We start from the raw sequence: 27706 nt of genomic DNA on the forward strand, positions 1-27706 counted from the left end.
ATTTAGCCATCCTGGTGGTCTTTGGGATAATAGTAGAAAAAGAAAAGCCACAGAAGGGTAAATGGGGGGAGTGATGGGGGGTAGGGGCAGCATGTTATATTAAATAGGTTGTCAGGTAGGGAAGAATAAAAAGTTGAGTTTGTTTCAGACTCCCAGGAAAAGAGAAGAAAAAAAAAAAGCAGTTGAGTTTGAACAAGATTTTAAAATATGGTATAAAAATACATGCCTGGAAGTGTGAAATGTCCCTTTAAATTAGCAAAATATAAAATTTTGGACCAATTATAAGTTCAATACAGTTGTATCTCCTTGCTCTGAATACAGAGAAAAGCAACCACAATTTCTTTCTTTGTGTTGTAGTTGCCCCCTGGCTTATGCTACATGGTCCTTGCTGTCTCTAGATTTGTGAGCTGTCTTTACTTACATGACAATTGAACATGACTTTAAATCCAATGTAGAAGGAATGTGATGAGTAGTTCCCAGAAAAGGGCAATGGAGCAAACTCATATACTGTACTGTGCCCCCTTCCCCATGGGGGATACATTCCAAGACTCTCAGTGGATGCCTGAAACTGTGAATAGTGCCAAACCCTGTATTACTATGTATGGACTTGTTTTCCTTCTTCACAATTTCACAGATAGAAGATTTACCTCTTACCATAGATCTTAGCAACCTCAGCATACAATTTTTTTCTTTCCTTATTAAGTTGAGAATTTGTACCTATTCACTTAAAAGAAGCACTTCATGGCTTCTCTTTGGCATATGTGAGTTGTGAGCTTCACTACTCTTGTGCCTCTGAGCCATTTTTAAGTAAAATAAGGGTTACTTGAACACAGGCACTACAATACCACAACAGCCAATCTTGTCAACCTAAAAGGAAGAAGCTGAGGCTAAATTAATATAGAGAGTTTATTTGGGCCAATGTTGAGGACTGCAGCCTGGAACACACTTCCAGGTTGCCTTGCAGAGTGCTTTGGAGAAGAAAGGAGAGGCTCAAGTTTCTTTTGTTTGTCTGTTTTGTTTTGTTTTAAAAGGACAAATCAGGAGAGGGGGCAATTACAAAAGCTGTTCGTAATGAATTCGTATTGGCTTATAGAAATAGCATTGGTTAGTGACTGGCTATGCGTTGGTGAACTATAGCATGCACAGCGTTTGACGGCTACTTGGCCTCAGTTAGTCTAGAGCCCACACAGCAAGTAGCTTCAAAAGATAATTATTTAGCTCAAGAGGGAGTGAGTGAATGCTGTTACATTTTAAATGCCCCTGTAAGCTTTTATAACTTAAAGAAGCTCACATTTCTCAGATATAGAGTTGTTTATTTTTCTTCCTCAATCTGATTACCAAGAGGACTACTAAGTGACCAACTGGTAAATAGAGTATACAGCGTGGAGACACTGGACAAAGGGATGTTTCATGTCCCAAGCAGGACACAGAGAAGTGGCATGAGATTTCATCACCCTATTCAGGATGCTGCACAATTTAAAACTTATGGATTGTTTATTTCTGGAATTTTTCTTTTAATATTGAATGCAGGTAATTGAATCCGTGGAAAGCAAAACTGCAGACAAAGGCAGATTACTATATATAATTTCATTAAAGAATCTCTGGTGACTTGCAAAGTAAGTTGAAAGACAAGTTTAATTAACAGACACCATATCTGATACCAATCAGTTGATTAATATGATCAACCTGAGGACATGAAACTTTCATACTCTTTATGAGACAGCCTGGATGAGGGCTGATGAGGAGATAGAAAGACAAAAGTGGCTCCTTCCTTCTGACTCCTCAGCAGTTTACCTGAGCATGGTTATTTGAGCATGTCTCTGGCTCAGAAAAGTGTTATTGGGGAGGGCTCATAAAACGTTTTTAAAAGTATACCATGTAGTTTGTACGTTATCTCAAAGGCAACAAGAAGCTTTGAAAATTTTTAAGGCATATCAGACTTATGAGGTAGAAAATTAAGGTTTCTGTATGAAGAATAGATTGAAGAGGAGGGAAGGAGGGAAGGAGATAAGAGACAGAGGAAACATAATGGTTATGATGGTTATTTTGGAGTGCAGTGAGCAGAGTCCAGCAGGAAGGTAGTGTTGGTGTACTTTTGCCATTTGGGACAAGATATATGACTCAGGACTAGGCAGCAGTTACTGATATGCTGTGATAAGAAGTGTTGAGATAAACATTTATTGCACCCACATGGCTTTCATTTTTCAGGGTGTCAGGTCATATGTTAAGTCATTATCTAAAATTATCTACTATCTGTATTTATGAAGACCTGTGACAGTTTACAAGTTAAGATGAAATGCCAATTGCTTACTGAAATTGAATATCTACATATCCTATGATCTAGCAATTCTACTCTTAGGCATGTACTGAACAGAAATGCATACATATGTGTCTATTATTAAAAGACTTATACAAGAATGGTCATAGTGCTATTTGTAATAGCCTCAGACTGGAAATAACCCAAATGCCCATCAACAATAAAATGAAAAAATGTGGTATATACAATAAAATAATGAAGTATATAAAATGAAATAAGGCACTAAAAATCAACAAAATAGTGCTACATGTAACATCATGAATAATACTACTAAGTAGAAAAATGTAGACATGAAAGAGTACATAATGCAAAATTCCACTTATGTAAAGTTGTTTTCCTCAGTGATAAAACTAATCTATTATGTTAAAAATCTGAATAGTAGTTATATTTGGTGAGAGGAAGGTGGCAGTGAAGGATTTAGGAAACAGAGGGGTCATCTGATATATTGATGATATGTTACTTCTTGACCTGGGTAGTAAGTGAGAGAGAATGTTTACTTTATGAAAAATCATAGAGTTGTGTACCTAATGATTTGTGTGCCTTTCTGTCTGCACTCCTTCTTATAAATATACAAAAAGGGTGAAAGAATACACATTCATGGGAAGTTATTTAAAAGTTATATTACTTTTTGTCATTAGGGAAAAAATGCTATGCCAAATAAAGTGTTTAGGAATAAAATAAAACAGACTGATTCCATACAGGAAGCAGTGACAACAGCTTTTACTATTCATCTAAGCTGAATTATTACAATGAAAATATTTGAATCCAAATGCTCCAGGAGATAAATGCAAAAAGAGGAGCAATCTGCACAACTTATTTCTAAAAGGCAATATAATATAAATAAAAGTAAACTGATGTGGAAACAGACATTATATGTTAGAGACCAAGGAAAAATATTCATACTTAACATAACATCTATCAAGTACTTACTGTGTGTCAAGCAATGAGATAAGTTTATATTCACTTTAGCTTATTTAATAATCATAATAAGCTTATGAGATAGTTGTCACAGTTATACTCATTGACCAGATTATGAAATGGAGACTCAGAAAAGTTCAATTTGGAAGGAGAACTGATTGAGTCTTAACCACTTAATATACCAGTGGGTGACACTGGACAAGCTATTATATCCTCTAAACCTTAGTTTCCTCTTCTGTAAAATGGAAGGGTCCTCACAGATTTGCTTTGGGTATGGTATCATGCAGACAAGGAGTGATTACTTTCATTGTTTGAATTAGAAAGGGTAGGCTAAGTCAACTGCAGAGAAAAGTTTTTCCATGGCTGACTTCAGAAGAAATGATGGCTTCACTAGGCAAGAATCTTAACCCTGGTAGTATTCACAAACCTGCCTGATCAGAAGAACCAGCAAACATAAACCATTTTTGTTTTAACAAATACACGTTCCTTAATCCACTCTAAGTGTACTGAACTACAGATTCCAGAGCAGGTGCCCAGAAAGCTGTTTTTGTAATAGTCTCCTCCCAATCCCAGTGATTTTTCCATTCTTATGACCAATAATGGTTATGATCAATAAACTCCAGATTTCAAAAGACCTAGATAGGTTCCTCAGAGAGAGTATTATTTTTATCTTGAATCTTTTTTTTTTTTTCTTTAAAGACAGTCTCACTCTGTCACCCAAGCTGGAGTGCAGTGGTGTGATCTTAGCTAATTGCAACCTCCACTTCCTGGGTTCAAGCAATTCTCCTGCCTCAGCCTCCCAGGTAGCTGGGATTACAGCACCTATCACCATGCATAGCTAATTTTTGTATTTTTAGTAGAGACAGGGTTTCACCATGTTGGCCAGGCTGGTCTCGAACTCCTGACCTCAAGTGATCTGCCTGTTTGGCCTCTCAAAGTGCTGGGATTACAGGCTTGAGACACCACACCGGGTCTTTTTATCTTGAATCTTAAGTCACGTAGAAAAAAATAAACTCATGTTTTAACAAATGTTTTTCTGCAGGAACCTGTGACGATACACAGGTCACTTGCTTTCTGTCACTTTATCTTAATATTGGAATAAAGCTTTAAAAAAATCTAAAGAATGGGAGACTTACCATGCAATTTAGAATCTTACTCTCAAATGGTATTAGGAAATTTCTTTTTCAGATTTTTTTTTTTAAAGATACTGTACTCCCATTGGTTTGGATTTAATTTTCAAACTAGTATAAGAGGTCCTTAAAAAGTTCAAGGAAAATGTGTATGGTGAAAAAAGGACACATAGATTTCAAAATTTTTTGCACCAAAATCAACTCATATTAACTTGTTACAACATGTCTGGACAGGATCTAGTTTGATGCACTAAGAAAGATATCAGTTAGAAAAGAGTCCCTATCAGAACAACATGAATTCTGCTAAAACTAGAGCAAGAACAAAAATCAAATTTATGAGAAAGCTTGGGTATAAGAATGGTGTAATCATTGATCTTTATGAAAAGTTTATGGAGACAGTGCACCAAATAAAATAAAAGCAGTTTACAAAAAGATAACTCATTTTAAGACGGTATTAGACACTGTTGAAGATGAAGCCCAAAGGGACAGACCATGCACATCAATTTTTGAGGAAAAATTTTATATTGGTAGTGCCTGAATTGAAAATGACTGATGATTAACAGCATAAACAATAGCCAATACTATAGATGTCTCAACTACTGCAGCTTATGCAATTCTGACTGAAAACAAATTACATTTGAGCAAACTTTCCACTTGATGGGTGCCAAAACTGTTGGGTCCAGATTAGCTGCAAGACAAAAGCAGAGCTATCAATGGAAGTTTTAAAAAGTGGGATCCAGATCCTGATGCATTTTTTGAAAGAATTGTAACAGGAGATGAAACATGATTTTATCAGTACTATCCTGAAGACAAAGCACAATCAAAGCAATGGCTACCAAGAGAAGGAAGTGGTCCAGTCAAAGTAAAAGCAGACCAGTCAAAAGCAGAGGTCATAACAAAAGTTTTTTGGAATGTTCAAGGCATTTTGCTTGTTGACTTTCTGGAGGTTCAAAGAATGATCACATCCACTTATTGTGAGAGTGTTTTGCAAAAGGTAATAAAAACATTAGCAGAAAGACCCCTGGGAAACCGTCACCAGAGATTCCTTCTTTATCACAACAATGCTCCTTCTTATTCCTTTCATCAAACAAGAGCAAATTTGTGAGAGTTTTTCATAGGAAATTATTAGGCCTCCACTTAAGTCCTGATTTGGTTCTTCTAACTTTTTTTTTTGTTTCCTAATCTTGAAAAGATCTTGAAAGGGCACCCATTCTTCTTTAGTTAATAAAGTAAAAAATGATTGATTGCATTGACATGGTTAAATTCCCAGAACCTTCATTTATTTAGGGATGGACTAAATGGCTAGTATCATCACTTACAGAAGTGTCTTGACCTGGATGGAGCTTATGTTGAGAAAGTTTATCTTTTGTATTTTTATCTGTTCATTCCATTTTTCCACAAACTTTTTAAAGTCCTCTGGTACATTTAGTATAAAAAATTTACACACATAAAGTCAGATTCTTATTCTTTCAATGCCTGAAAGGAGGGGAGAGCTTTTTACTCTTTATTTAAAGCTTAAATGACAGACTGATTCAGAGAAAATTTGAAAAGCAGGTTGTAATGTTTTTCTAGAAAACTACTTGGGAGCTTCTACTTGAAGCACTTGGTTAAGAAGACAGTTTTGCAAAATTACAAACAGATGATTTGATTTTCCTGTTGAAGCTAACGCTATCTAATATTTCAGGGCTTTAGGAGTTAAGGGATTAGAGATAATATGAGATGTGGGAGGACAGTGAAAGACTTCCAATGGCAAAATTAGACAAAATTTGCCAGCTTCACAATTTTATAGCTGTCTCCAGCCAATCTTGACAACCCTGCCCAAGGGCAGCCTTAGGGACATTTGACAAGCCAGCCTAGAAGAGAACATTCTAGAGGTGCATAGCAAATACCTTGAAGAACAGCTAAAACTGAGTTTGGATGCATGCAGAGTAGCAATAACCAGTATGAAAAAATATAGTAAAATGTAAGACTACGTAGACAACAGATACAGGAAAATTGCTTCTCATGATTGATTCTGACAGCTCGCAAGAATAATGATCAAAGATTCAGAAGATTTAACATGCCTGAGGGGGTAGTACATTGCAATGATCTACAATAGGGTGTGTGTGGATACAAATGTTGGGGGAGAGGAATCTCTTGAGGAGAAAAAACAATTTTTCTTGGAAATGGCGACAGGGCAAGAACAAAAAGGAAAAATTGCCTCTCCTCTAAGCTCCATTCAGCTCAGTTGTGCAATGCCACAACTTGAGAGCACAGAGTCGGGGCTAGCTGACCGGCATAAAGGACACAAATGGAAGAACACCAGCTTATATAAGGCATTTTATGCCACCTCCAAGATAGGGTGCATGCCTGGGCTTTGGGATTATTACTTTGCAGAGAGAGGTAAAATGTTTTAGGGGTTTTGTCTTCTAAATTAAATCCTTCCAAATAGCCCTGAGGAATAAATCACTCTGCAGCCCTTAATTATACGGCATGTGATGTTTCATATTTAAAACAAGTTCTTATCCAAGGTAAAACCACCAATCTCCCCTCCGCATGTGAGAACAGTACACCTGAATGTGCTCAATCATGGATCAGTTTGGGCTGCCTTCCATATGGATACTCAGGAAGATGACTTCTTGCTCCAGTAAAGTCTGGGGCTCCTGCCAAAGTTCTATGTCCAAAGTGAGCAGCAGTCTGCCAGGAATGATCAGGCCTAGGTCAGGATCAGAGAGTTGGGCTGGTCGAAAAGATGCAAGAGGCCAACACTGATTAAACCAAATTAAATCTGAAGCATAGCCATATATTTCTGGGTAAACAAATATTGTAATAGAATGACAGTTATCCTATTTTCACATCCCAACATGCTGCTAATATAGTTAATAAAGCAGTATCAGAATGAGCATAAGCTACTTTTCCGTAGAAATTTTTCTCATCCCAAAGTCATCTTCATCCTAAAATATATTTGTATGTCTTTGGAAAGAAGAAATTCTTAAAAACATCATTATGAATTATGATGTGAATTCACCTGCTATGAAAAATAAAATTTATTACATTATTCATTTCCAAATTTAGAATACCTCTCTTTGGGGAGAAGACACAACTTTAAAATAGCAATTGTTTCTAGAGAACATATATATTTAATTTATATTCTGTCATTCAGTTGCAAACATAATAAAAATGTTTTCAAAATGCATTTAAATAGCATGTACTTATAAAAAGTACAGGTAATTAATCTTGATACAAAATTTTTATTCAAACAAACTGAACGTGTGCTTTGCAATTAATAAACAAAATATATAGTTTTCTGGAACTCCCTTGGTTTCCACCATGTGAAGAACTCATAAAGGATAAAGGGAAATGTAAGTCCAACAGGGCTTTAATGTCCTCATATTTAATCTTCTATTAGGCAACATTTAAAAAAATATGTAGCAAAAAATATACAGTGCAAGTGCACTTAAATATACTCAACACATTAGAGACTGTGAAAAATTAAAATATATTAGGTATTTTAATATGCAAAGCAGAGTCAAGGGCATTAGCCAACTGACCTGATAATACAATAAACTATTTAGGAGATGTGTTTTGCCTTGATAAGAGCTTTGGACAAGCTGCATGCTCAAAGTATTTAGCATCACAAATATACTTAGCAGAAAGCTACGTGAGTATTGCTGTCATTTAGGTACTTCTAGAGAAAGAGCTATCATGGTGATAGGTTTTGGTTTAAAAAGGAGGCTTTTATGAAAGATGATAAATATTGATTTCACTAACAGATTCAGAGCAACTTATGAGGAGCATGCGTACATAATAGCAACCTTCCCATTTATATTGTTGTGTTAGATTGGGATGGGGAATGAAACACCCAAGATGTTCCAGGAAAATTTTGAAAGACTCTTTGGGCAATAATAATTTGGGGATTCTGATCTCTTTCCTCTAGAAGAGCTCACATTTTTGAGAATTCTAATGACAAATTACAGCATAAGAGACCAGAGTTCTAATATATTTGTTTATTTCTGTGGAACTAGGCACCACTCATCCAGAGAGAAGGCTACCTTTTCAAGTGAGGCTTCCGGTGAATACAATTTGACAACCCACAAGATAATGTACAGGGACTGGAATGAGTTGCAAAAGTAGAAAGACAGGCCTTGCCCTCAAAAAGACCTCATATTCTAAAGAGAAGCAGTAGAGGAGAATGAATAAGTATATGCAGGTATACTGACATTTACATAAACACATACACACATCAAAATTCAATATTTTTATGAACAGTATGTTAGGTTCAATCTGACACATAATGTATCCTCCTCATGCCCAAATAGTAAAGATGTGTTCCTCTCTTAATGTTATAATTTGGTTACTTTTTTTAAAGCTCTTACTTATGGGTAAAAATGCAATAGCGTATTAATCTTGTTCCAAAAATAGGAAAGTAAATCGAAAACTTAAGCAAATTGGACAGGAGACGAATAACCTAAAGCTAGCAGTAAAATTGAACTTTATAAAAAAGTCTCAGTAGGTATAACTCTAAATATACCATATGCCTAGCCTAGAGAAACAAATAGTGGCCTCCTCTAAAGAATTGCCATAAATAATAGAAGCTGGGGAATATTTTTTAAAAATGAAAATTGCTGACAACCCAATTTATTGTCAAATGAATTAAGAAAATATGAATAACATCAAGCAAAGCTCTATGTACAGTATAACATACACATGGGATTCTACTATATATAAGAACAAATATATAATGAAGTCACCAAAGAGATCTTTCCACAAACATACTTACACATACAGATAGATAGATAGATAGATAGATAGATAGATAGATAGATAGATAGATAGACAGACAGACAGACAGACAGACAGATAGATAGGCTCTGAAGATAATTTCTTTTAAATTTAGAATTTTTCACTATATTATTTGCCCTTGCCATTCAAAAACTTATGAGTGAGAGAGAGGACTTATTACTTATTGTCCTGATCAATTAACTCATGGTAAGATATAAAGTATGTGTGGAGAAGAGTGATTCCTTATACACATTTGGTGAAAATGTAAACTAGTAAAGCCATTATGGAAAATTATATGGCACTTCTGCAAAAAACTAAAATAGCATTATATGATCCAGCAATCCCATTGCTGGGCATTTATTCCAAAAATTTGAAATCAGTATGTTGAAGAGATGTCTGCACTCCCATACTCATTACAGCACTATTCACAACAGCCAAGTTATGGAATCAACCTAAGTGTACATCAACAGATGAGTGGATGAAGAAAATGTGATACAGATACACAATGGGATACTATTCAACTTTAAAAAGAAAGAAACCCTGCCATTTGAGACTACATGGATGCAACTGGAAAATCTTATGATAAGTGAAATAATCCAGGCACAAAAAGAAAAATACTGCATGTTTTCAGTTACATGTGGAATCCAAAACTATCAAGTTCATAGAAACACTGAGTAGAATGGTGGTTATCAGAGGCTGGAAGTGGAGGGAAGGGGAGGATGATGCTCAAAGGGCACAAAATCTCAGGAGGAATACATTTTATTTTCAATTGAGATATATTTCATAGCACGGTACATGTAGTTAATAATAGTGTATTGTACATTTCAAAATTGCTAAGAAAGTAAGTTTCAAGCCAGGTGCAGTGGCTCACACCTGTAATCCCAGCACTTTGGGAGGCTGAGGCGGGCAGAGCATGAGGTCAGGAGATTCAGACCATCCTGGCTAACACAGTGAAACCTCATCTCTACTAAAAATACAAAAAATTAGCCCGGCGTGGTGGCGGATGCCTGTAGTCCCAGCTACTTGGGAGGTTGAGGCAGGAGAATGGCGTGAACCCCAGGAGGCACAGCTTGCAGTGAGCCGAGGTAATGCCACTGCACTCCAGCCTGGGAGACAGAGTGAGACTCTGTCTCAAAAAAAAAAAAAAAAAAAAAAAAAAGTAAATTTCAAATGTTCTCAGCAGAGAAAAAATGTATTTGAGGTAATGGATATGTTAACTAGCCTGATTTAATTTTTCCACACTGTATTCCTAAATTACACATCATTTTGTACCCCCATATTGTCAATTTACAATAAATAATTTTTTTTTAAGATACAACGTGTGGATTGGGGTGAGGTTCTTAATTTAGCCATATACATACTTGGTATCTGAAATCTCTTTATAACAAAATAAAAGCCAAACTAAATTCTATTTATGATCATTATACAGGATTCTTTTTTGAGCATCCAGAAAAACCAAAAAGAAAATGTCTTTGGAAGGCTGCAATTCCCTTCTGGAACTCAAAAGTTAGAAATACCCTCTACAGACAGACCTACCTTCACTTATTGGATTTATGTAATTATTCTTGAACTTTGATTTAATTTCTAGTTTGTACAACTTCCCAAGGGTATAAGTGCTATATGTTAATGAATTGTTTAGAACAAGTTTCCTTTAAGTCACAACAGGCACCCAAATACTGTCGTGTCATCCCTTCGTAAAATTCTTACTCTCAAATGTTATAGACGTGTCTCTATATTTGCCTTCACATACTGAGAATAAAGTCTTAAAGTCAGAGTTCAGATAAAATCCTTTTATTCCCTTGATAATTTCCTAGTTCATAAAATTAGCATATTAAAATGAGTGTTTAACACTAGTGTTATAAATGCTTAGCTTTCATTTATGGTTTTGAGGAAGATATAAAAAGAATTATCATACATTATTTATAACTGTAAATGCTTAGTAGTTCTTTTCATTTTAAATGCCCAGAAAATTCCCCCAGGGATGGGCAAATAGTCTTCATACAGAGTATTTCCCTAAAAGTCTCCCTCCTGAGCATAAACCTGCATTATTTCTTTCTTTGTAAGGCTTATCTCTTAAGACTATCTCTGCTTTAATTATTTCCCTCCTGTTTTCATTAATCATATTTTACTCTTCCTGTCAACAAAATTTTGTGAGGTTTTTTTTTTTTCAACCTTTATGTTGATTTTATAATCCTCTGCTTTGTTTTCCCTAAAAGGTTCAAATCTTAAACTATGGTCATTATTTTACCACAAAACCTTAAAAATAAAGACTAGCATAATAACTGTCCTCTATCTTAGAACTTCAACATATCTTGTTGAAATACATTTTTTTTAATTTCAGTGAGTTACATGTCTTTTATAAAAACTTAGGAAAAAAATAACTAAAGAAATTGGCCTTGAATTGACATGATATTCAAGTCTGAGCAGTATTAAACATGCTATTAAAATTAATTAAGAAAAGACATATGAGATTTTCCTTACATTAAACAGCATGTATAGAGGCTGAATGGAAGTGAGAGGATAGAAATTCATATACTAGAATTAGTAATAGAAGCATGTGTAGCTATTCTGTTAAGTTTCCCAATTACAGAGGCTCTACCAACTCGTATGAGACTCACTTCACCTGTCTAAAAATAAAAAAAACTTTTAATCAAAATCATCTTGTACTCAACCTAGTCAACTGATTAATATCAGTCCTAATCTAATAATCAGTACACAATCATAGGAGAAATTTGAGTTCTTTATTATAATTCCTAACGAAATCTTAGACTCTGTTATATATACAAAGCCAACTGAAATACTCTAATCAACTTTGATTGCTTAGGATGGCAATTTTATTAGACATGTATATGGAAAGGGATCTATCATGGTTTTATTTATGAAAATATCTATGATTTTTGAGAAAGCATGTAGAGAAGTAGTTCAAAAGAGATTTATAGAGTTGTGGAAGATTTGGCAAGATTAAGAATGAAAAACATTAGGATAAAGTGTTAGGTCAAAGAAAAATAGAACACCATTTTTGGACTTGATGGATAAGACCACTAATCATATTGCCATGACATAAGTGATACTCTCCCAACATTATTACTTATATTTAAATATATATGCATATATTTAGACATACATATATACATATATATCCAACTTTTAAAATATCAAAATTATAGCTTAAGATTATTTTAAAATCAATTTGATTTGATTTTACAAATATTATTACTACTAAGGATACCAAGTTTGTCTCCGCCTTATCCAGGAGTGAGCAAAGCTTCAATTACTAATTCTGTTATTTTAATTTTGGCCCTCTTAATCCTTCTTCTGAGACTGTGGTAACTTTTCATGAGCTCCTTGTAATAAGAGAATGACTTCAGTTTCAATGGGAAATAATAATGAGGATAGCTTTTTTAGCTTTTTATTTGTTGCTTCATGCACTTTACCTGATTCTTGAGATCCAGTTTGGGACATGGTCGTCCTCCATTGTAAGGTTTTTCTTTTAGCCATTTGGATCGAATTCTCACTCCAATTCCACAAGATGAACTGCAAGACCCCCAACTAGACCAATCGCTTAACTTGCAATCAAATGGGCAGGGAATGACACATTTTTCTTGAATGTAACCTGACAGAAAAAGATTTAAGAGAAGAAAGTCGGATTAAAATGTACTGATCAAATTCACTTTCTATTTCCACGATTACAGTTTGGATTTTTCAACAATATTGCTGTAGTGGCTTCAATAATTTTGTTCTCAGGTAAACAGACCAAAATTTTAAGAAATAAATATGACAATTGCATTCAAATTTGTGCCACTCTGTTTACTTTGTAGGCAATTTTGGGATGAAAGGAACAGGAAAAAGTGCACGGTTAGTTCTAGTTTCTGATAAGAAGGAATGAGGTAGCTCAGGGCTAAAGATGGTCCCATCTCCCCTCCCTAGGCCTTGTGTTTCCCTCCTATGATTCACTGTCTAGAAGAGGGATTATAAAAGATTCCATCCGGCCGGGCGCGGTGGTTCACACTTGTAATCCCAGCACTTTGGGAGGCCGAGGCAGGCAGATCACGAGGTCAGGAGATCGAGACCACGGTGAAACTCCGTCTCTACTAAAAATACAAAAAATTAGCCGGGCGTGGTGGCGGGCGCCTGTAGTCCCAGCTACTCGGAGAGGCTGAGGCAGGAGAATGGCGTGAACCCGGGAGGCGGAGCTTGCAGTGAGCCAAGATCGCGCCACTGCACTCGAGCCTGGGCGACAGAGTGAGACTCCGCCTCAAAAAAAAAAAAAAAGATTCCATCCTTCTTAAGGGTCTGTGATCTGCAAGGCTTTCACTTAAAAAGATGTTGATTTTGTAATGTGACTTGGGGATGGGAAGAGGACAGACAGTGGACCACAGATTAGGAAGAGTGGAATATTATTGAAAGAAGACAGTAGAAGAATAGCAAAAAGTTGTATAATGGGATATTGCACTGAAATCAATAGATGTGGGTTGAATTACAGCTTTAGAAGTTCTAGCTCTACTTGGCCTTGCTTGTGTCTTCAGCCCACTTTTTGCAACAGTCTTTCTCTGGATAATCTCACTGTTTTAACTATCACCTCTAATAATCATTACCAAATATATACTTCTAATGCAGATCTCTACACTAAATTCTGTACCATCTACTGAACCACTCTAATTTGATGCCCAATTTACTGAAAATTCAACATGTCTAAAACTGAGGCCATCAATTTCCTAAAAAATTGTACTTCTCTTGTGTTCCTTTCCCAATTAACTGCAACATCATCTGATTCCTGTATCCTGTTGTACATGCCTGTATAATCTCTTCTGCTTGAGTGTGGGAAGGAACTGTATATGTGACAGAATGTCCCTCCCATTATTAGGTTATGGTATATGGCAAAGGTGAAGGGAATTTACAGATATGATTAATATACCATATCAGTTAATCAGTTTGAGATATACTGGGTGGGCCTGGATTAATTGGGTGAAAAGCCTTAAAAGAGGACTGGGTTCTTTTGTGTAGAGAGAGAGAGATTCTCCTGCTGGCCTTGGAAAAGAAAATAACCATGCTATGAAATGTTGATTGCATGGTCACATGACAGGAAACTGCAAGCAGCCTCTAGAATCTGAGGGCAGCCCCTTGCTGTCAGCTAGCAGAACACAGGGCCTTCAGGCCCACAGGTGCATGGGGATAAATTCTGCCAAAAACATGAGGGAGTTCAGAAGAGGAGCTTTCCCCAGCCAAGCCTCTGCTGAGATCTCAACCCAAGCCCACACCTTGGTTTTAACCAAGTGAAGCCCTTAAGCAGAGAATCCAGAGCTGTGTCTGAATTTCTACCCCATGCAAACTGTGAGATAATAAAGGTTGTTTTGAGATGTGAAGTCTGTGGTATTTTTTTATGCAACAATGGAAAAGCTAAGAAGTTATCCAAAATAAATATCTCCAGTTATCTTAGACTCTCCTCCATCATTCTACACAAACATTAAAATGTGTCACAAATCCTTATATGAAAACAAATAAATAAGTCCCCTATTCCACAATTCCTTTGTCAGGCCCTAGTTCAAGATCTCACCATTTCTGGCCCAGAATACTGCCATATTCTCTCCACAAGTCTGCCTTTCTTTTTCTTAATTGTTCTGTTTTGGTATCTGTCCATTACTTTGAGGGGGGAAAAAAAAAGATCATTTTCTAAAATACAGAATAACTTTTATTACTCCTTTTTTGAAACCTCTGCTAACTCCCCATTGCCTTTGTAATAAAATGTCAACACACTTTACAAGAATAAAACAAACAAACAAACAAAAAACAAACAACCAAAAATTCTTTATAAAAGACTCTAAACAATGGTTTTCAACCTTGTCTGTAAAATCTAAGTCCATTCCCCAGGACAAACAATAGACCAATTCTACCTGATTCTCAGAGGATGGGACCCAGGAAAGGGTAGTTGTTGTTGTTGTTGTTGTTGTTGTTGTTGTTGTTTTGAGATGGAGTCTCGCTCTGTCTCCCAGGCTGGAGTGCAGTGGCACGATCTTGGCTCACTACAAGCTCTGCCTCCCGGGTTCACGCCATTCTCCGGCCTCAGCCTCCCGAGTAGCTGAGTAGCTGGGACTACAGGCGCCTGCCACTGCTCCTGGCTAATTTTTTTGTATTTTTAGTAGAGACGGGGTTTCACCGTGGTATCAATCTCCTGACCTCGTGATCTGCCCGCCTCCGCCTCCCAAAGTGCTGGGAATACAGGCGTGAGCCACCGCGCCCGGCCAGTAAAGTGTAGTTTTTAAACACATTCAGATGATTCTGAGGACTGCCTACCAAACTTACTGTTCCTCCCATCCTCCCGTCTCTTCTATCTTAAATTCTGTCTACACAGACTACTCCATCTTCTCCACGAGGCTTTGCTCGTGCAAAAATGAGTTATTTTCCTAACCGGCTTAGGCTCCCTGCTTCATTACTTTAACCACTCTCTTGCCAATTTGGGTGATGGCCTCGTCCCAGTGTTCTGCCATCCCAAGCTGGAAAAACTTCAGACTTAGTTTGGTCCAATTGTCTTCCTTTTCTGTTCTTAAAACAGGGCTGCCAAGCAGAGATGAAGAAAATGCTGATACCACACTGGAGACACTTTAATATGTACTGTATCTTCAACCAGTTTCTCACACTGCTTGGTCATTCTTCTGAGTTTTCTTCTCACTCTGATTCCACAGACAGCTCTTTCAAACCTCCACCTATTTTCAAACTTTTAGGACCTCACATCTTCCTCACATCTTCCTTCACAGAAAAAAAATAGCAAGAAACGGACGAGACTCTTCAGTTTCCTATGAATGTGTCTGTATGCATTCTCATATTTTTTTCTTCTCTCTTCATATTAACATGAAAAAGGTGTCCATTTTCCTATATAAGGAACATTCTTCATTTCCACCTGATTTCTCCCCTGGTCTACAGACTCTTTCAGAACCTTGTTTCCTTGATTCTTTCTCTTTCTCTTTCTTTCTTTCTCTCTCTCTCTCCATTTCATATTTATATTTCTTTCAGATTAATATTAGAATGAATTTAAATTCCCCTAATACTACTCATTGACAAGAGAGAATACACGAAAATCTAAGAGTCATCAGAAAAGATCCTTCTGGAATTGAAAAAAAAAATGCTCCAATGGACACTCCTAAAAGACTAATCCTCTAACATAATTTTAATTTTACAGTCATTTCTAAGGAGTTTTGATTACTAATTCACTATTCAATACACAGTAAAAGCTAAATAAAGGATTAAAAAGAAGCCACAACATTACTTAATTTTACAGAGAAACTGAGTCACCAAATGCTTTCATTTGCTACCAAATAAAAAGAGGAAAACTAGAAATTAGGTGAGATTAACTCTCATGACATGCATACTTCACATATGCAAATCTGAAATTCCAGGAGGTTTCAGACAAACTTTAAATGTTTGAATGTCTATGTAGACGCTATGTTAAAGCAGATTTTGAAGTAGATGCCCTTTTAATTGAGATTTTAAATCATTCTCATCTACACTTGCATACTGAAGGATTTTAATTAGCAAGCCTGTAGCAATACTTTTTTTTTCTTTCCCTATGATAAGAAGTAAACCCAGAGGATCTCTATGAAAGTCAAGGTTATAAATTCAATGAGTATAAAATAATTTTGAAATTCAACAGGACTAAGCAACAGTGACATTTATTTTTCAGGAAAATTATTTTCATGCCAGAGTATACCCCAAAGGAAAATTCATAGTGAGGAATATTAATACTTGCAGATTCTTATACCTATCTCATACTCGAAAGGATAAGTTTTACCCACATACTTAACACTTAACACTTAAAGTTTTTGGCAACAGAATATGATCAAATGTGACTATGTACAAGGTTGGCCTGCCACATAAATACTCTAATTTCTAACTACAGAAGTCCCACTAATGTTTAAAAAACTCATTTCCATAAAATATACCACAGAATCTCTGTTCCCATCTACACAATATTTCATGGCAACACTCATACATCTAAACCTAACAGTTTTTTTCTACCAAAAAGTATTTGACATTACAGTTTATATGCAGAATACATTGCTTGGACCATCTTATTACTTGGCCTAGGGATACTTTAATGTTCTATTTTAGTTATCAGTATGCATATAGAATTAGCAGTGAAGTAGTCATTACAGAATTATCAGTAGAGAATACACCAAATTTTGTAATTTTGTAAACCATATTCATTATACATAGTAGATGCTCAAAAAATATCCTATTACAGATAGAGATGGACTGAATAGGATGCATTAATACTATCTCTATCGATGTTACAACCAGCAGTATTTATTTAATGATCTACCAAATAGAATTGAAGCCCAGAGACTTGGAATGAAAGGACTTTTCAGTCTATATTTCTAATCCCCAAAGACTGAAGCCTTTGAGTTAGCATAACGGATGTATGTGTAAGCACAGTTCTCTGAATAAGATGGACTCATTAATACAACCTGTCCCAGAATATTACTTTATGTGCATTTTTTTCCCTTCATCAGTCAAGTATGAACACATTTTTCTCCCATTAAGATCTAGTTTTGAAGGATATAAAAGTAGGAAATATTGATTATATTAATCCTGAGAAAATAACCTAGATTAACTTACTTATATTTTCCTGCTATATAAAATAATAGCCAACATCTCACTGGACAGCTTCTGTTCTATCTACTGACACTGTGCTCGAATAATAAAACATAGTACCAAAAAGGAAACAGATTTTTTTTTTCAGTGCTAAACAAGCTAAGATCCAGGAGAGTCTTGAGTTAAAATAGCATGTTGTGATTTTCTCAATATTTAAAAACCTGCTTTTTAAACTTTATTTAATGTTTTTTCCTTTTTCAACTTTTATGGATACATAATAGTTGTATATATTTATGGGGTACATGTGATATTTTGATACAAGCATGCAATGTGTAATGATCAAATCAGGGTAACTGGGATATCCATCACCTCAAACATGTACCTTTTCTTTGTGTCGGGAACATTATAACTCTTCTACTTTTTTGAAATGTACAACAATTATTGTTATCTATAGTTGCCCTATTGTGCTATTGAATGCTAGATCTTATTCTTTCTACCTAACTGTATCTTTGTATCCATTAACCAACCTGTCTTTCTCCTTCCTTCCCTACTACCCTTTCCAGCCTCTGGAACCACCATTCTCTTCACTACTTCCATTAGATCCATATTTTTTTCAAATCTCCCACATATGAGTAAGAACACATAATATTTGTCTTTCTGTGTCTGGCTTATTTCATGTAACATAATCTCCTCTATTTCCATCCATATTGCTGCAAATGATGGGATGTCAATTTCATTCTTTTCATGGATAAATAATATTCCATTGTGTATATACATATTTTCTTTATCCAGCCATCTGTTGATGGGCACTTAGGTTGATTCCATATCTTGGCTATTGTGATTATTGCTGCAATAAACATTGGAGTGCTGATACTTTGATATATTGATTCCCTTTCTTTTGGTTACATACCCAGCAGTGAAATTGCTGAATCATATGGTAGTTCTATTTTTAGTCTTTTGAGAAATCTCCATACTGTTTTTCACAGTGGCTATACTAATTTGCATTCCTACCAACTGTGTACGAGCATTCTTCTTTTTCCATATCCTCATTAGAGTTTGTTAGTTTCTACCTTTTTGATAATAGCCATTTTAACTGGGGTGATATAATATCTCATTGTGGTTTTGATTTGCATTTCCCCTGATGATTAGTGGTGTTGAGCTTTTTTTTTTATATACCTGTTGGCCATTTGTATGTCTTTTAAAAAATGTCTATTCAGATGTTTTGCCTATTTTTCAATTGGATTATTTTGTTTTTGCTATTGGAGTTCCTTATATATTCTGGTTATTAATCCCTTATTGAATAAATAGTTTGCAAATATTTTCTCTCATTCTGTAGATTGTCTCTTCATTTTGTTGAGTGTTTCCTTTACTGTGCAAAAACTTTTTAGCTGGATGTGATCCCATTTGTCCATTTTTGCCTTTGTGGCCTATGCTTTTGAGGTCTCATTCAAGAAATCTGTGAACAGACCAATGTCTTGGAGGATTTTCCCAAAGTTTTCTTTTAGTAGTTTTATAGTTTCGGGTCCTATATTTAAGTCTTTAATTGATTTGATTTTTGTAAATGGTGAGGGATAGAGGTCTAGTTTCATTCTTCTGCATATGGATATCCAGTTTTCTAGCTTATATATTTTAGTACTATGAAAATATAATTGTTTTACTATTTATCTAGTAAAAATGCACTATACTAAAAAGTATCCAATGACTTCAATCAAATCAGTTTAAAGGGCATATTTGTTTGGGAAAGGTGGAGAAAAAATTGCAAAAGTTATTTTAACCTTAGTGCAAGAAAGACAATTTGAGAAGTTAGATCAATACTTTGCCATTGTTATGAAGAAAGGAACTGACAGTGTTAAACACTTACTTAAAATCTCAATCCATCAGCATGTGAAAACATAAATCAGATGCAATAGAGTTACCAGCTTGCCTTGGTGAATGTATACATTTTCTTGGAAATACCACTCATGAAAAGTTGCATGCTCTCATAAAGATGCTTCCAAACTTGTTTAGGTCTCTGTGAGGCCTGAGACATGACAGTTAAAAAGTGCCTAGGTTATTATCTCTTCTTTTTAGAATTCTGAATTATTAAGAGATGGTTTTGAAAGTACTGTCTACTAGTAGAAAATATCTTACTGTTTTTTATAAAACTCCATCAGCATAGACAAAATAATGTTAAATATTATAAATGATGCTAATGTATTGCAAACAAAATATCTCATTTAGACCCACAATATGATAAGATAACTGAAATGTAGCTGATTTAGAAGTCACACAATGTTCAAACAATTAATTGACAAAAAAGTTTTACTGGATTCCTTAAAACTCAAATTTTTGTAGCACAATAACTTATTAAATTATATTACATCCACCAGGAAAATCATTTCGGTGTCAGACAGTTTCCTTAATTAAAACATAATTCACTAATTCACTAGTGTACTGTATTTTGGATGTAGATGAGCTATTCAAGGTCATCTAGGAAAAGACTTCATTTTATAGTCAGAAGTAGAAAGGGAACTCAAACTCAGACTTGGTTGAGATAGTTCACTATCAAGTAGAAAAAAATAGTTACTATGGCCCAGAATGTTCTCTTTAGTAAAGGATTGACAAGATAGAGAATCAACCCTGCCCTTGATCTAATTAATTCATATTTGGGAAGAGATAATTCTTATAAATGAGGAAAAAAATGTGGTATGTAATCAAGTACATATGTTGTATGATACAAATAATGTATACAAATTCTATAACAAATTGAGATAACATGAATATATTATGGTTTTAATTTTCTAAGAGATTCTTGTGAAAAGTATTTATCTTGGTACACACAGGATTTGGCTAATGGCTTGACTTGGTTCACTTGCCACAACTAAATGCATCAGAGTCAACCTAATCAAGCAGCCAAATCCTATAAAGAACTGATCTTTGAAATTGAATAGTCCAGGCAATTTAATCAAAATGGTATCTCAGTTGTTCTTATAGGCAGAGCTTGCATCATTAACTCCCTTGTGCCAGGTTCCTCCAGGCAGAGAAAAGATATTTTTTTCCTTAGATGATATTGAGGATATTAGAGACAAATGAGACTAGACACAGAACAATCTGAACTGTTCAATTAGGACTGTACGTACACTAGCTATTTTTCCCATTACTGCAAATAAGTGCTGTTAAAATTAAAGTGACTGAATGCTTTAATCACATAATAAAGTTGGCATTTGCAACACAATAAAGACACACAGATTTAAACAACCCAATATTACCGAGTAATTCTTAGAACTGTGACTCCAAGGGCCTATATGAAGTCTTCTCATTACATCTTCTTACCTTGAGAGAATTTCACCTTAAACTACACCATACTGTATGTACTTTATATTTTCTCATTTATGAAGGCTGATTTCTGAGCATATCTTATATTCATCAGGGTATTCTCCAAATAGTTCAGGTTCTGTTCTTGGACACTTTACCACACTTTGAAGTTTGGTGTGATCTTATAATTTGTTTTAGCCAATAAAATGTGAGCAGAACTGTAGTGTGTCACCTCTAGGTGGAAGCTTTAAGAGCTGCAGCATAATTTGACCTACTCTTTCTTTCCCTATGCCACAAGGACCAGCAATATTCCAGGTGCTGGCTGCTCAATCAGCCCAAGTCCTGGAGTGATGAGGACTTGGCGCAGTCTCCAGCCAACCCAAGACAGACATGAACAGTGAGAGACCCTGTGGCTTTCAACCACCGAGACTTTGAAGTAATCTGTTCTGTTTGTTTCTGCAACATTACCGATCCCATCCTGATGGATCAAGCTTGGCACAACAAACCATCTTCAGGTGAAGTAAAGAACACAATGAAACAAATATTTAGAATATTCTGCGAATATAGTGTACTGAGAAAATACAATTAAGCTATATCAGCAGTTAGCACGGTCAGAATGGCAAATCAAATCAAATGAGGATGTGACTTTGCAAAAAGTTGAGCTTATATATATATATTTCAGGAAGATGTATAATTTATTATTCAAAAAAGGACTCACAATATGGATTACAAATTAAAGTCTAACCTTATGTCATCTGGGATAAAATATTAAATCTCCATAGTTCAATTTCCTTGAGTGAAAATAAAAATGTAACAATACTTCTCCTTTCTAATTTCTTATAATGTTTTGAAGGTCAAAAAATATAAGAAGTAGAATTCTGTGGAAAATAATTAATATATGATGAAAGTGACAAACTAACATTTTACCGCTACTAAAAGCTATATAGCAGAGTAAAAATATTCTTTCATTATTATGTTTTTGGGGGCAGGTGACTGATAAAAAATATAATTCTGTAAAGATACTTTAGTAGAAAAATTATAGGGTAATAATTTTCAAATTTGGGTGCCTTTTCTCATTCCAGCTCATTTCCATGTAAATTAAAGACTAGGATAACATTGACAAAATGAGAGATTCTGCTTTGGGTCAGTGAATCAATTGTTGTTTCATTCCACGTGTGTCTTTCCAAGTCTGCTGCTACCAACCAAGGCCAGATACTCAATATCTCTCACTTGAACTATTATAATAGCCCCTTAACTGGGCTGCAGGTTTCCAATTTCTTTCTTCTAATCCATTCCATGTCTGATCAACTGCAATATTAATATCCCTAAAGCACAACTCTACATATGTCATGGCCTAACCTAAAATAAATAACCTTCACAGTGTAGCAGAATTTTGATAAATAGACAGGCATGTGGAAGGCAATCTTGGCAGGAGAGAGACCACAAATTAAATTAAGAAGATGAGAATGAACCCCAAATGTTTGTAAGTCAAATATTCTCTACAATAATTTTTGTTTGAGAAGAAGTATAAATTTGGCTAGGGTGGTGTGAGACCACAGCAGGAGGTTCTGCTGGGGAGGCTCAGAAAATTGATTAAGAATTCTGGTATAAATTTGATTGGGGCACTGGAATGAAGAAGAGACAGCATGAGATCAGCACTGATTAAGAGACAATTTGAAAATTCTGAAGTGGCAAATGCTTTGCCCTTAGGCTAAAAGACCACTAAATATAATTAAAAATGATATGCATGTTGTTAGAGAATAGTATAATGAAACATGATAGGATATTACTTATAATTAGCTAGTTGTGACATGTACACATGGCTAATATACTATCTAAATGGAAACGACTACCTTCAAAATGACCAATGAATCTGCTCTTTAAATAGCAGCTTCATTTCCCAACTGTGAAGACAGGTCTGATACAATGAATCCTAAGCATCAGCAATAGCCAGTTTATGAGTAGATAGATGTCTCTATGTGTATCATGGGATTCAGAAACATATAAGCTTAGAAGAAAAGTATTTCTCTTCTTTTTGCTGTATCTCCCAGGGTTCCTAAAGAAACTCTGATCTGAATCCAGCGAATATATCGGACCAGAGCAGTAGATTCACCTACTGCCTACCTGTGTACTTATTTGCTTATTTATTTATATATTTGTGTATTTCTTATGAGGATAGGAGTGCAAAATTGGGAGATTTCACATAAAATAAACATTTGTGACTTCCCTTGAAAATGCAGATGATCTGGGAACACCTGGGTTCTCATTGCAGCATAGCAACAATTGGCTGGAACTGAATAGCAGGACCTCTTCAGATGAAATGTGCCATCACAGTACTCTACAGTCCCTAAACTAAGGACTTCTTTACCAACTGAAACAAGGCCAAAACTTACTCATATGTCCAATTAAAAAAAAAGGTAAGGTGAGGCTATGGTTATTGGAGAGGAGGGTGGATGAGACAGAGATCTACCTCTCCAGGCTCACCCTACTCATCACATGAAGGGATCTAGGAAGAGTTGAGTCAGAAACTTTTTCTAGTCTGAAATCTTCAGAAGGAGCCAGACTCTATGCTACCAGCCAGTGTTGGAGCAGGCATGTGGGTTCTGGAAATTATATAATGAAAAAGGCATCCTTAAAAATTTAAAAAAGAAGACAAAATTATAAATGCAAATTTAAGTGCAATGATTTGGAAGAGGATCATGAAAATAAAGTTTCTGAACTTTAAGGTTCATTAGGTGGATTAACTTCCACTGCTATCAGTATTCTACATATTACTACACCAGCATTCAAACATAATTCCTAAAGGTGGCAACAAGAGACATCACGAATAACTAGAACATGAATAGCTAGAGATAGATAGTTGGAAGGACTCTTCATTCAGAGCCTAGCTCCTCCAAAGAACTCTGTGGAACAGAAGAAAGTTCATAATGTAATAAAATGTCTGCACAGTAAGCTTCAGAGATGAGAATCCATTTTTCTATTTGCTGGACTGTGGGGTCATCCAGACAATGATTTGTAATCATGAACAATGAAACAAGTTATTATAAATTCTGATTTATAATCATAATATGGATTACATGACAAAAAAAAATTACCTCCAAAAGTTTTCATTTGCCAAAGAACTGTACCTTTCACGGAGCTAATGCAGAAATCAATGTACAAGAATGAATTCACAGTACATTAACTCCTTGCAAGTTACCATAAAATCCTTTGAACTATCACCAAGGTGTAAAATTAAATACAACTTCCAGTTTTGATTTGTACAGCTCTCTGGTAATAGAGAATTTGTTCCATTACCAATAATTTTGTTTCCTAATGGATTGTGCATTATCTAATCCAGAGATTTACATTTAGACTTCTGTTGTCTGCAGTTGACAGATAACTTATTTATTTAATGATATACCTTGGATGAAGGAAGAAATAAAGATATAAAAGAAGTCAAGACATTTCAACTTATTTATTTAATTTTATGTTCTTCAAAAAATTAAATAGCCAGAAATCTTCTAATTATACTAATAGTAGTCTCAAGAGACTATGGGTAATCCTAATTCACACAGAGAGGGCTTTCGAAACCAGAAAAAAGCATCAAAAGCAACCAAAATATTCCTCTGAAGAAAAAGCAGCAGAAAGAGAGGGTTTGCTAGTTTTCTAGAACTGTTGTATCAAATTAGCAGAAATTTGGTAGCTTAAAACAAGAAAAAATTAATCTCTCATTGCTCTCTCATAATATATGCTTAATTCATTTTGGTGCATTCTAGAAGCCTGACATTAAGGTGTCAGCAGGGCTGTGTTCCCTCTAAAGTTTATAGGAGAAAATCCTTGCCTTTTCCAGTTTCTGGTGGCTCCTGGTGGCCCCTTGCTTGGCAGCAAACTTCTAATTTCTGCCTTCATCTTCTCACAGTTGTTTCCCCTTTGTTTCTCTGTCTCAAATCTTTCTCTTTTCTCTTATAAGGATGCTAATAATTGGTTTTACAGCCTACCCCAAACCTAGGATGATCTCATCTCAAGTTCCTTAACTTAATTATATCTGCGAAGACTATTTGCAAATAAGTTCACAGGCACAGGTACTGGGGTATAGAACTTCAACATATCTTTTGCGAGGACAAAACTCAACCTACTAGAGAGAGGAGTGAAGATTATAATAAAGAAGAGAATGTAACATATGGATGAGAGTGCAGCCTTAGATACAAACCTAGCTGACCCAGGCTTATATCCCACCTCAACATGAGCTGCCTAAATCCTCTAAGCTTCAATGTTATCAACCATCGCAGGGACTATTGCAGGTCAACCCCAGCCTCCACCTGTTTTTGTAAATACAGTTTTGTTGGGACAGCGCCACACTCATTTATTTCTGCATTGCCTGTGACTGCTTTCACACTGCAACAAGCAGAGGTGACTAGTGACAGAGACAGTACAGCTGACAAAGTTGAATATATATACTATCTAGACCTTTATAGAAAATGCTATCAAATGGGGTTAATAACAGTACCCATTGCATAAGATTATTATGAGACTCAAATGAGAGCATTAAACAGTATTGACTACACAGTGAGCACTCAGTAGGTGAAAATTCGCTGTTTCTATTACAAAGGGATAGTGTCATGGTGGATAACAACATGGGCTTAGAAATGTAAAGACCTAAGTTCAAAATCAACCAGGACACTTACTACTAGTGGTGTTACTTTGTGCCTGTCATTGAACCTCTCCAATCTTCAATTTCCTTATCTGTAAAGTGGAGGTAATTATTACATGTACTTCAAATTGCTCTGTAGATCAGATGGCCTGGAACAAGAGGTTAGCCATTTCTGCTACTAGTATTATTCTCTAACAAAGAAAATATAACATCTTCAGTGTATGAGATGGGAGTGGGAGTTGGGAAGACAGTTTCGTTTTGAGAAATTCCATATTTAAGAAGATCAAATGTCTCAAGTCTTCCTCAAAATGATGTTTTCTCCTCAAGGCCAAAACCTCTGTGGCATGCAGAAAAGGGTAGAGTGCTCATGTGAATTTTTATCTATTTCCTGGTCAAACAAACAGAGTAGGTAAAGATTAACATTTGGTATACAGCAATCAATAGTTCCCTGCTAATTAAAGCAGAATTATTTAAACTATTGAACACAGAGCCTGAAGGCTGGCATCGATGGGGATGAAATCATAAGACCTTAAATAAAAAGTTACATTGAAATCTTTATCATCCCACCCTCACCAATCAGGTTCCTCTTCCTGTGTTCCCTCCCTGGCTCCTATATTAAGGTCCGAGCTCTTTGAAATGACACATAGGGACTTCTGTAATCTGTTGCTTTCATGTCTCTTCTTGCTTTAAAGGTGCATGAAATTCTGTAACTTCACCATGCTCAACAGCTGGTAATAATTTTGTCAAGTGGAGATACAATTCAGGACATGTTGAAGAGAGCTTCCTTTGTTTTGCCTCCTGTTCTTCATAATCATCTTAGCTTTATAGGAATTTCTCTACAATCATCATCCCCTTAGACATGAACTTGAAGCAGTGAGGGCACAGGCAAGACCATCTCCTTATACTGACTGTTTAGACAATAACGGTAATGCATGGGGGGAGTGGGAGACAATGTCATTAGTAAGGATTTTCGTTTGATAAGATTTCATAAGCTGTCAAATCAGAGCTTGGGCTGCCAAGGCTATGGCTGTGTATATTTGAAGTATAGCTCTGATCCAGGAAAGTGCTGGATTATTTCATCTGGGATTAGAATGTACTTTGCATTCATCTTTCTAGTATCTCAAAAGATGATTTGGGAAAAAAGATGAGATAAAATCTTCAAGTGTTATTCAAGAAAACTGAGATACTGTAGAAACAACTATGGTATTTCAGGGCACAAATATTCGTTTTGCTGCTATTGGAAATAATTAGGTAAAACTAACCTATATCTAGGTGTGTGCAAACTTAAGTGACACAATACACAAGCCACACAGGTAGAAATTTGGCTTGGGCTTTGATTTCACACCTGAGACTCAAAATCTGGGGGCTTGTCAACAGTACAATTCTAAATGTAGAGATATGAGAAATGGGAAGCAAAAAGAGAAAAGAATTGGAGAAAGAAAACATTCTCACCATTCAAAGGCTACCAACTATTAACATTTTGGTATAATTTTTTTTTGTTATTGTTCTTCTTTTTATGGTTTGTTTATGAATTATATTCATACTATTTTACTAGCCATCTAGTAATCATACTGTGGCACAAGAGGCTGTTGTAAGACTGTTCATAACAGTATCAGTTGAATGGCCAAGAATTGAATGAAGGCTTGCTAATTTATCACTAATGGGAAATAAATGTAAAATGCTAAATAGATGCAAAAGATGGAATACCATGCACTGCTCCCCAAATAAAAACTGATCTACAAACAGCAGCAGGAACAGAGGCAGTTAATATGCAGAATAGGGGACAAGCTCTGGAACCAAATTGTGTGTATGACAAAACAGGCTCTGATGTTCTTAGCTGTGCAATCTTGTGCAAATTCTTTAACTTATCTGTTCCTTGATTTCCTTATCTGTAACACAAGAATAAAAATAATATCTAACTGATACTATTGATACAAGAATAAATTAGTTAATAAAGAGAACACTTAGAGAAAGACATAGCATATTTTAAGTGCTCAATAAATGTCAGTTACCATTATCTATCAGAAATAAACAAGATGCATATGTATATTATAACTGTAAATTAAA

The 27706-nt window shown here is 35.5% G+C and overlaps 1 protein-coding gene across 2 annotated transcripts in view; it reads right to left on the reverse strand.

Moving 5' to 3' along the window:
- THSD7B (thrombospondin type 1 domain containing 7B) overlaps positions 1-27706 on the reverse strand; it is a 919482-nt gene that overhangs the window by 220573 nt on the left and 671203 nt on the right. For both annotated transcript variants that reach the window (XM_032145845.1, XM_058434423.1), the window contains one exon: positions 12561-12739. In XM_032145845.1, the coding sequence (XP_032001736.1) occupies positions 12561-12739 (179 nt within the window). The remainder of the gene's footprint in view (positions 1-12560; positions 12740-27706) is intronic.

Source organism: Hylobates moloch, unplaced genomic scaffold (assembly GCF_009828535.3).
Source record: "Hylobates moloch isolate HMO894 unplaced genomic scaffold, HMol_V3 SCAFFOLD_24, whole genome shotgun sequence".
Lineage (NCBI taxonomy): Eukaryota > Metazoa > Chordata > Mammalia > Primates > Hylobatidae > Hylobates > Hylobates moloch.